The following is an 11,728-nucleotide window of genomic DNA, read 5'->3' on the forward strand; positions in this document are numbered from 1 at the left end:
TTGACTCCATCTTCCCTCCCCTCTACAACAGGCCTGGAGCAATCTTTACACAGAGAGCGGCCTGACTCCAAACTTAGAACCAATATAGGATTTTACAGGATCCATACTGGATATAAAAAATGTAGATGAGACTGAGCTGAAATGAAGGGAAGACATCATACAGTATGACAGCAGAACCACAAAGGAACAGAGATATTTGAAGGAACGAAATGGCAAGGCCAGCATCACGAGTTTATGTATATGAATATATAAATCATATATACTTGAATGCTTGTATTTACACAGAAAGTATACAAAGTGCAATAAAGAAGCCTCCTCTGAATGCACACTTCACACATCAGTTTGCAAATCCAAAGTTCACTTCAAAGGTTTTACTGTATTATGCATCTTCTAAACATATTAATGTCATATATGTGTGTGTGTGTGTGTGTGTGTGTGTCTGTGTGTGTCTATGTGTGGGTGCAAACGTGTGTGTGTGTGTGTTAACAGGTATATGGGTTCATGGTGTGAAACTTTTTCAGCTGGATGGAATTTCACACCGGTATTTCTCAAAAGCAATCACCTAATTACAGCCTTGAAAATAATGTGTGTTCTCTCAAGTTTCACACATACAGGGGGAGAAACCTGTGCACACACACACATATATACACACACAGTCTTCAAAAGATATTGCACAATACTGCTTTTTGCTCCCATCTGAAGTTTGGCTGCTCTGTACATTACCACTTGCCTGAGAAACCAGAACTGAAACAACACCAAAAAAAAAAAAAAAAACAGTGTGCACCAGCCACAGTGGAGGGACCAGTCCGATTTGAGCTGTACACAACATCAGTGGATTCTACCTGCATAATTTCACTACATTAGATGTGTTTAGAAATGGTGCTCATGCAAAAGAGTGTCTAATAGCTTTCAAAGACCGAATTAAGATGTGGGGGGACCCTCGAGCTGATGATTAGACAAGGGACTAGAAAGTGACTTCTGGCGATAATATGAATACAAAAACACACGCGCACACACATACACACAAACACAGGCACACACAGAAAGTCAATTAACATGAACATGTGTCTTCAGGGAATTATATTTCAATTAGCTTTAGCTACTTCTAGGCCTCCTTTGAGACCATAATGCTAAAACAAGTGCATAGATGTGTATTTGTGGGTGCAGTAAATCCTGCTTTTCAATTAGTATCATGCCATGATTCCATATTGTTGTTGTATAAGTACAAGTTAGGCAATTAAGCACTAAATCAGCATTTTGCATGACATTAAAGAAGCATAGCATTAAAATGAAACGTATACCTAGCTGCATTTGAAGCTGATTTAAAACAAAATTATAGCAATGAGAAATTAGAACATTAGAAATGCATAATAGCCATCAAGAGGGAATGAACACTATTATTAAGATGGATACTGATGGGAAAAACACCTATGGGATTTTCTGTGGATAAGAATTCATCTCCTGTTTATGAACTGACTGGACCTTCTCCTTAATGGACCTTTGGCTATAGAGACAATAATAGTTTATGTAGTGTGAGAAGAGAAGAGAAGAGAAGAGAAGAGAAGAGAAGAGAAGAGAAGAGAAGAGAAGAGAAGAGAAGTTTCTTGGTTTGTCAACCCAAAATCTTAGAGCCCGGAAATAGCAATGCTATCTTTCTTCTGCTGTTTCTTCTACTTCCACATATTCCCTGTGAACTCTTACTCTTCCTGCCTACCCTAATTTGACTGAAAAATATGTCTGTGTATGTGGACAGAGAAAGTTATCTCTGAAAACAGCAGCAAAAAAAAGGGCACAATTTCTAAGCTTCGTCCCAGGTTCAGTCCATATTATCAGAGCAAATACGATCCATGAAAATAAAAGATTTGTCTGCTGCTTTCTCACCGCTCTGTCTTTCCACTGCTGTGTGCAAAAGCGTGCGTGTGTTTGCGCTGGTGTGCGTGTTTTCGGTGTACACATACAATATGGCTCTGTGTGTTAAGAATGTCTCTGTACACAATATGGGCCCTACTTTGCTTTGGATGAATTCATTTCTGTCAAGAACGAACACCAGAGTCCCCAAACAATATCAGAGTTGGGGGAAGGAGAGCTGAGGGACTAAGGCAGAGTCACGGCTGTCCATATCTGTATCTCTGTTGAAGAAAATGATTACTGTAACATGTACTACCAAGTCTCCAGACTGTGGCCCTAAGGGAATTGTATGAAAAGGAGCTGTCAGATGAAAGGGCACGTAACATAAAAAGAACATTATCTAGGCTAAGAGTTGTTAAGAGAGGGGACGATACATGAACCTGTAGAGCATGTTGGGTTCAACTGAAAGTGCATGTTTAATCAGCTCTCTTCATTTGTTTGTTTATTTGCAAGCACGCATGTGTAGGTATGAGAGAGACGAAGCAAGGGAGGGAGGGGAAGAGAGAGAGAAGAATCATGTCATTTTCTTGGGTTTTCTTTAATTTCTCTTTTTCCTCAGTTTGAACTTGCTTTTACCTTTTGAGTGAAAGATTACAACACTCTCTGTGTGGAGAGTTTTAATCCAAAAGGTGATTGTGTTTTGTGTCTCTTTATTCTGAAGTGTCTGAGATTAGTGACACATGGCTTGTCAAAGACTGGAGCCTCAGATTAGTCACTCACTAATCCTTTGGAATTCAATGCTAATACAGACATCACATATGCATGCACGCGTGCACCCAGACAGTCGCGCCCAATAACAAACTCAGCCCATGTCTTTCCAAATATATTCACTTGTGTTTAATTTGAATTGGGATTATATCTAATCGTTTAATTTAAACAAAAGAAGCCAAACACCCAGAAAGTTTGCTTGTCAGTCAAGACGTACCAGATAAATAGAGTGAAGTGGTAATCCTAAAAATCCTAAAGTTACTTTAGAGAGTGATGTATGATATGGAATGAGTACTATAGCTCATAGTGCAGACTCTGCTGATCATTCAAGCTCATAATAAAAATGAACGTGCAACCTCCAGCATGTTTCTAAGTGTAAGGGTGTTTTATTTGACTCTGCATTTGTCAAGGTTTTTTTTTTTTTTTACTGGTGATTTACAGTCCCTTATCACATAAGCCTGCACATTCGTTCATATTCTGACTTGTACACATAAATAGCTACGTGTTCACTTTGAAGAAAAGCCCCATCAGCTGATCTGTTAGCTGAGCTTGCATACTTCTTTCACCTACTGGGAGGTCTATTTAGGGTGCGAGCCCGCTGCCTGCTCCTGCCTCTGCCACCTCTGCTGCTGCTGCTGCTGCAGCCAAATCCACCTGTGGGCTCGTGCTCTCACCGTTCTCCGTGGGAGGCTGCATTTGATCTCTCCCTTCTCTCACTTTGGGCTGGCTTTAAATTACACTTTGCCTAAGAGTGACGAAACGCAGCCTTGATGCGAAAATAAAAACCTATATTTATTGTGCATTGATTCTCAACAAAAAAAGTTTATTTGGGGATTAGAAATGCGGTTGACATGTTCTTTATTTGTAAACCAGGGAGCCATTAGCTCACAGCATCACCAACATATGACTCTACTAGATAATACCTATCACTTTGGCTGAAATAATATACTATTTATTAGAATTAAAGTACTATCTTAGAAATGTGACATGTTCTTGAATTTCAGCCTGACAACATAACTGTAATGTTTTTTTTCTTTTTATTTATATGCTTGAAATGTGCAACAATCAACACAATCACCTTTGATGGTGTGTCATTGCTATCACTAGCCAGTTATTCTGGAGAATTTATTCTGTTTTCAGGAGACACTTGCCAGGACTGGATTAGGTCTTGCCTCTGACTAAATCTGTAGCTTTTGGTGAAATTTATCAATGAACACATACAGTAATTTAAAGGCATTTCTAATTCTTAGGCATTTGTTTTCTGGGGTGTTTTTGAATTTGCCATTATAACAAAGAAATAGTAGGAATATCATTATACTGGTGCTTGACAGCTCAGTTAATTTACTGCTGTTGTTTTGAAGGGTATTTGCTTGGTAAAATGTTGACCTTTCTATATCTAATTTTACTGAATGGTACAGTGAAATAATAATAACTCATCTGGCATTGCAGCCTGTGCTGCGTCATTCATTTTGGGCACATCCCATTCTGGAAGCTCATAAAAGCCTAGGAGATTTCCACAAGCTGGTTTGGGAGCTGAGCTATTGGTTGGCACTCTGCACTTTTGGAGGATATTTGCAAACAGCTTAAAAACTTTTTAGATCCTCTATGCTGTCTTGCTAAGTGAGTTTTTTGCCACCTCTGAATTTCTGCCATCTGCAACAGGGTGTTCATTACGTCTAACAATGACTGGCCTCCTCTTTCTTCCTGCCTCATTTTTTCCCCCTGCGCCTAAACACACCGTAAGAGCGTCTGAACCTAAACTGTCATGGCTGCGCACTCCCGAGCAAACCCTGCCTCTTCACTGCACTAGTTTACTGATATGACAAAGAGCTGGAACAGGTGGCAGGGATCGCAGTCAGTGTTTCTGGTGCAGTCCTGGAGAGGCACATTTCTGCTCTGCCATGAGAGCTTGTAAGCTCTGAATCCTACCACGTTCCCCTCCAGCCTCCTCCTCCTTTCTGTTTTAACTTTTTTAACACCTGGACTAACAAAAGACTGGCTTTGATCATGGGAAATCCCTTGGCAGAGCAGCAATGAATCCACAGTGGAGCGCCGTGTGTGTTTGTGTGTGTGTGAGTGTCTGTGTGATGCAGTGCTGCTCTTCTGAGGATTCGCAGCACTGGAGCATCATGGTATTGGTGTAAGGTACAGAGCACCTCACATGTTCCGCCTATTAAAGCACAGCCATGAAAATGAATACATCGCAGAATCACAGAAGTGGGAGGGAGAGGCCCAAGTGAGCAAGAAAAGAGAGAACATCTTGTTTCTCCCGTGTAATCAGTGGCTCTGCAAACACACACACACAAGGCCGCTTGTCATCAGAAGCTTTCCCACGCTGCTGTGGTACAAAGCTCCACACCAGGATGGGAGGATAAAGCGAGGGAGGAATGGACGGAAGTACAGAGGGATGGAGGGTCAGCCTTCAGCAGCTTAGACTCACTGCGGGGATAAACACATCCCTCAGCGGGGGTTTGTATTTAGGCTAGCAAGATCAGAGTTCAAAACAGACAGACTACCAGGCAAGCAGAGCGACAGGAAACAGACAGAGCAGCAGAGATAAACAGACATCCAAACAGCAAACAACAAACCAGTGCACATATCACACACTTTAGTTGAGAAGGCTGCACATTCCTCCTCCACACCTCTCCTCCCACATTACTCTTACATCAACTCCTCTATTCTAGAACATCTCCCTCTCTTTCCATGTCGCTCTCCCTGCTTCTATCTCCCCCCTCGCCCGCCGCTCGGCTACAAGCTCTTACGTAAGAGGTCCATTTGCATAACAGGCTGTTTTCTCTGGCTCCGGCATGGGCACATGAGACACAGTGGATAATATGTTAACAACTCGGCCTGTTGGTAAACAACAACCTCCATCACAACACTTCACATTCACAGTATTGCACAGGTCTAGTCGGCGACAAAGAATATGGATCTGAATCTCTGAATCCAGCTGGCACTGGGCCAGAGGGGCTGAAACAGCTGTCATTTACAGAGCACGCGGATACAGCATCAGCTAGATAGACTTCATTCAGGTGGAGGCTGACCTGCCTGCTGTGTGGAACCTATACAATAATAGGTCTTGCACCGAGAGATGACTGTTCAAATCAAGCAGCCTAGCATTATCCTCTTCAGGGTTAGGGAGAGAGTGGAGGAGGGAGAAAGAGATTGATGTGAGTGTGTAGTATGTGTCCGTGTGTGTGGCGGGGGGGTGGGGGTTGGGGGGCATGAAATGCAATGTACGCTCTGCTGTCAGCGGCATGCTTATGTCTTTCCTAAGGCCTCTTCATACGCTATACAAAAATTCTGCAGGAATATATCCAAACACACACGCACACACACACACACACACACACACACACACACTCATAATGAGTGTGCCGCCCTTAAGGGAGTAAAGAGGAAAAGGCTCTGGAACGTCAATAAATGCTGCAGTGCGAGCTGTCAGATATACCAGATACCCTAAGATACCTCATTACATATCAATTCATTAAGTCAAGAATGGCCTTAATCATGTGTGGTTATTAAGGAAGGACTGCTCTCACTCTCTTTCTGTCTCTCTCATATGCACACACACATACACTTCAAAGAGAAAACAACACATGATCAAGGGAATCAAGCACAAATGATCCCTCATTTGGGATTTCTCATCTCCTCATGTGGAAAACAGCAGTTAAAGTCAAGATGATGCTAATTTTGCCTTTCATGTTAATAAATGGGTGTTATCCAATGCCTTAAATACATCTTGATATGATTTAAGGGGGGATAAAGTGGACTTTATATCACAAAACCCAGAAGCTCAGTATGGCATATGCGGCCCTGCTGTTAGACTGACAGTTGTTTCAGAGAAAATCCATCACCCTCCTGTCGCTGCTATAAACAGCGTGAATGTTACCAGTCCAGAAACTCATGAGGATCTGTTTCCCTCTTTTAACTCCTCACATAAACTGGTAAAATGATTAAAAAATATATATATCCTGTTTCATTTCCTTGGATGCGTCAAGACTTTCTACACCATGTTTAAGCATATTGAGAAATTACCACATAAAAATACAGCTGGGTTGCACTCATTCAACTTTGGATCAGATTTGTTAAAAGTGACTAGTCTGAAAGAAAAATGATTCCACACAGCCAGAAACAGTGCTGAAGTAGCTTCTGTAAGAAGCGTGGTTTGCATCCTTTAAAATGGGGACCTGATATGAACTCAAGAATCATAGTCAAATTCCAACTTGAGCAGCAATAAATCATACTTGTATTTTCTATTCAAAACCGTCAAATGATTGCAGCCCCAGAATTCACAAGTCTTTTCGATAGTGGCCTCTATTCTGTTAGACATTTATCTATCTATGGCACTTATCGATTAGAAATGCAAGCATAAAACAAAACTTGAAAGCTGTATGGGGTGGTACTGCTTCAGAAAAGGCTTTTTCCATTTCATTTTTAGATTTCACTGTCATTTATCTGTTCTAGTTCTACTTGAATGTATGCCTATGGAACACAGAGAACCATCTCACAGGCGCAATCCACTGTGACCTTGACCCCCAAAGTCACCTGACTCCCATGTTTACAGTCAGCTCCTCTGTCCTCTAAACACCACTGGGAGCTGTATCACATAATCATCACAGGAGATCAGGTGAATATTCACACATAGTTCTGTTCAGCCGTTGCGAGTTTGACTTCTATCTCATAAACTGGACGGTTAGCACAGAAACTACTGGCACAGTGTTGATATCGGCTGTATGAGGCTCAATCTGGCAGGGAGAGCGACCTTAGTATTACCAGATGTCATGCGGGAAATAAACTTTTGAGCATCTGATGTAGACCCCTGTCATTCCGATCAGGCACGTGCACCTGTACCTACAACTCCTTCGAGGTTATTGGCAATAGTCTAAAACCTCAGCTCGCCCGTGCGCACAAAACCGCAAGACACCACACACCTGCACAGAGGAAACATAACTCAAAAGGAATATGAGGCAAATGTGCTTGAATGGGAAGCGCTCTGCGTGTCTGCGAGCTCCTGAAGTTGCAGTAATCAGCAGCATCGCACAGTTCAAGGTGCGTAAAACGCGTCCAGAGTCTCTGTGACTCATCCAAGTGCTGCGAGTCAAAAACAACCGCGGGGCTGGTTATTTCATGGTGAGGTGTGTCTTCCTAGCGGGCTTTTTCTTTCTCTCTCTCTCTCTCCCCCTCACTGCCACTCACGCACACAGGACATAGCACCGTAGAAGCAGGAGACGCACCAGGCTGTAGGCTACGGCTTCACAGTCGTGCTCAGGTCGCGTTCTGAGCATACAATTATGAAAATAGCCCCCCCACCCCCCCTCCTCCTCTTCATTCCTGAACATCAACATCCAAGTGATCCCCGAATGTCACAGGACGAGCTCTCTCTCTCTCTCTCTCTCCTCTAGGCTGTCTCACATCACGCACGTTTGCAGACAAACGCACGCACATTCGGCCCACGTACACGCTCGCGCGAGCAACAGACACACATGGACGAATGAGAGAGAGAGAAAGTCTTTTGCCAGGACCCGCGTGTGACCGCGCGTTCTGCCCCCCCCCCACACAGGATCATCCTTGCCCTGCTGCTGGCCTGTAACGTGCGCGCGTGCACACACACGTACACGCTTATACACATGCATAACGCACATACACAAACACACGCGCACGTACCCAACACTCGCCCCAGGGCTCACCTTTCAGAAGAATCCCATAAATAGTGTAGAGGGTGAAAATCAAATGACTCTTGAGATTCATCCTGTCTTCTCAGTTCCTCGCTCTTCTTCCGCGCTAATTTCTCCTCACCGTCTCTCCCCGCTGGACCTCGAACCGGACCGGACGGCTTCCGTCAGCTATCCAGGTGGACTTGGGAGTGCGTCTTTTGTGCGTCCCTGGGTAAGGAGGTTTAACGCAACCGACTTCCCGACCCCCGCAGACTGTGTTTGCTTTGGAAAACGGAAATGATCTCGCTCCTCAGAAACAATATTGTTGATTTCTTTTTCAGAGATGCACCAGCGGTTTAAGGTACAGAGTCAGTTTTACGGGACTCCGAACTACACCAGTCAGCCTCAGAGACTGTGAACAGTCGCCCTCCTGTTACAACAGTAGATATTGCCGCCGCTGTACACTACTGTGTGCCCCGCTCTTGGTCTGCTGTGGCGCACAGTCCACAGTGCAGGGAACACGAGTGGATTGTTTGAGTCCCGCCCACACAGCTTTTGACGGACGTGAAAGGTGAACCAATCACGAAGACCCGAGGCTAAGTGGGGGAGAAGGGAGGGGGAGGGGTGTCACAGCGTGAGACACACTGCAAAAAATGTTCAAGTAGTTTTAACACTTTCTATTAATGAACACTTGCCCAATAAACCTACAAGAAACCTGGAAATTTCCTTAACTGAACCGTTTAGGGGAAAATGGGATTACTTCCTCACCGTGGGAAAACTTATATTTATTTTTATTTGTTTGCACCTTCAAAATAAAGCAATGTAAATCTTGTAAAGATAAACCTTTAAACATAGGCACGAGAATAGTCAGTCAGTTTTATTTATATAGCTCCAAATAACAACAGAAGTTATCTCAAGATAATTTTCATGTAGTGCAGGTGTAGGCCGTACTCTTTATAATATTTACAGAAGGATAGATTCAGTAATTCCCACCATGAGTAAGCACTAGGTGATAGTGATAAGGAAAAACTTCTGTTTAAGAGGCAGAAACCTTGAGCAGAACCGGTCTCACCATCTGCCTAGACTGGTTGGGTTGAGAAAGGGGTGGCAGAGGAAAAAGAGCTGATGTCGGAAGTTGAACTGCACAAATAACTCCCCTAGAAACTCAAATTTAAAATTTGAAATTAGATTAATTATAAATAACCAAATTTGAATGTTAAAGTGTAAATCTGCAGAAGCTAGAGGTGCAGCAAAGATGGGCAAGTTGTGGGAGGTTATGAGGACGCCTGTTGTCACGTCTTTGAGTCATCCATTCACTGTGTAAAAACATGCTGTGAAAAGCATTGCGTCTATAGGCTGCTGCTTTGACTCACATGGGTTTCTGTATTGTCAGCCAGATCAGGTTGCACCCTGAGAGAGAAGCTGATCATTTTTTGCAGTGTACAGGTTGAATGAGCTTGGAATTCAAAACAGAGAAAGGGCATGCAGACATGCTTCTGGGTGTGAGCTGTCCTTCCACATGAACTGGGGTATGTTATACGTTTCACTGCCTGCTGCCCTGTTCGTAGATGATCCCGGTTGGATGGCTGCCATGTATTAAGGTTGACAATGGGCCTGAGCTTTGAAGATTGTCTTGCAGAGGACAATCAGAGGGGTGGAGAGGTGAAGCGGGATGTGATGGGACAAGGCGGTGTGTAGGTGTAAGGGACAGGGGGAGGGGGGCAAGTGGTCCTTTTTGAAAAAGCTGTTAAGACTGAAATAGAGCGAACGAGGAGGCACCACAATACAAGCAGTTGATGAGACAGCGGAGCAGGCAGAGAGGTGTACGGTCCATGGGCTTGGTTATTCAGATGTCTGTTCTGTGTGCACCTGCTCTGTATGTACTGAAAACTGAAAGTAAGACCTGGGCTGGGCTTAGGAACACAATTACATGACAGCATCTTGTGACCACACTGCAATAAAAGGAAAAGGAATTCTGGTTGAGAGATCAGGGAAAAGGAGCTACAAATTGCTTTGTTATGCTACATGAATATTAGAAAAAGAAGATTACAAAGAGAAAATAAAACTTAACATAACAACAGGCAAGACTTTGTGCATAAAACCACTTGGCTTTATGGCCTTTGAACACAATCAAAAAGAATAATAACCCACCATTATTTCAATCACACAAAGCTGCTTAGCAGGGAATGTCCTTCACCAGACAACACAAAGAAAACATACTGCAAGTGCTGTTCGTCATACCATCGTTTTCTCTTTACTTTTTGAGGTCATTTAAGGACTATGAGCGTGACTCATATTTGTGTTGATTTAGAATCAGCTTATTTTATTCAGAATTACTAATAACCTGTATTAACTCTCAGCTGTAGACTGTCTTTCATTTCCCTCTTCTGCAAGCTGGTACTTTCAGAAACACAGATCCCTTCTCATCCCGCCTCTCATATAAACACACTGTCTTGTGCACACACACACACACACACACACACACACACACACACACACACACACACACACATGCATACATAATGCTGTCCTTTCTTTTCCATAAGAGATTTTAATCTGTGTGTGGAGGATGACCTATAAATAAACTTGACTTGGCCTCCTGATCTCATTTTGGGTCACTCCACTTTAAGAGGGAGTGCTGCACACCTTGTAATGGCTCATTTCACACTCTCAAAATTGGTGTGTGCCATCACTAGAGGCATAGCATGGAACCACGGGGTCTTCTCTAAAAAGCGTTTGGATCCAGGAGAGTCAGCCAGTCAGTGGACTGATAGAAACAGCACATTCAAGTTTCCGCCTCACCTGGGATTGTCCGGGTGCTCCAGATGGCAGATAGACCAGTCTCTCTCTCTCTCTCTCTCTCTCTCTCTTACACACACACACACACACACACACTGCCACTAATGCACACCCTCCTCTCAGAGTTTCAAGTAACCGCCACCTGCTCCTGGCTGAGACCATTGTTCACTGGTCCACCTAATGTAGGCTGACACATGTTGCCAGCCAGGCTGAGGGCCGAGCACTTTGGCTTAGATGGAACAAGGCGGGGCGTAACAAAAATCACCTCGCCTTTTATTTTGAAATTTTCTTTCATCTATGTTTCTGTGTGTGTGTGTGTGTGCGCGCGCGTGTGTTCAGTTGAATGACCTACTTTGTCAGTTCTTTTCAAAGCCATTCACAATAACTAATGTGAAATAAATAAACAGATAGTAATTAAATTTGAAAAAATAAAAAAAAAGAAGGGACCATGCAGGCCAGCTACAAATGCTTTTCATATTTGCACCACACAAGGAGAATTATATTACTTATTTGGATTTAAGAGTGAATATTGCAACCACAAAAACAAGCATCTGTCTAGTGTATCTGTTCCCCCAAATTTAAATATTTATTCGTCTACAGATAAATCATGAAATCGGATGTACATTTTAAGCACAGAAACCAATCATCCACCACAG

At 43.2% G+C, this 11,728-nt stretch overlaps 1 protein-coding gene across 3 annotated transcripts in view; it reads right to left on the reverse strand.

Annotated features, from left to right (window-relative positions):
• The window catches only part of cadm2a (cell adhesion molecule 2a), a 195,206-nt gene extending 186,401 nt beyond the window's left edge, over positions 1-8,805 (reverse strand). For all 3 annotated transcript variants that reach the window (XM_018691985.2, XM_018691986.2, XM_018691984.2), the window contains exon 1: positions 8,307-8,805. In XM_018691985.2, coding sequence (XP_018547501.1) covers positions 8,307-8,367 — 61 coding nt within the window. In that variant the 5' untranslated portion in view covers positions 8,368-8,805. The remainder of the gene's footprint in view (positions 1-8,306) is intronic.
• Between the last annotated feature and the right edge of the window lie 2,923 nt (positions 8,806-11,728).

The sequence above is a fragment of the Lates calcarifer genome, linkage group LG20, assembly GCF_001640805.2.
Source record: "Lates calcarifer isolate ASB-BC8 linkage group LG20, TLL_Latcal_v3, whole genome shotgun sequence".
Lineage (NCBI taxonomy): Eukaryota > Metazoa > Chordata > Actinopteri > Centropomidae > Lates > Lates calcarifer.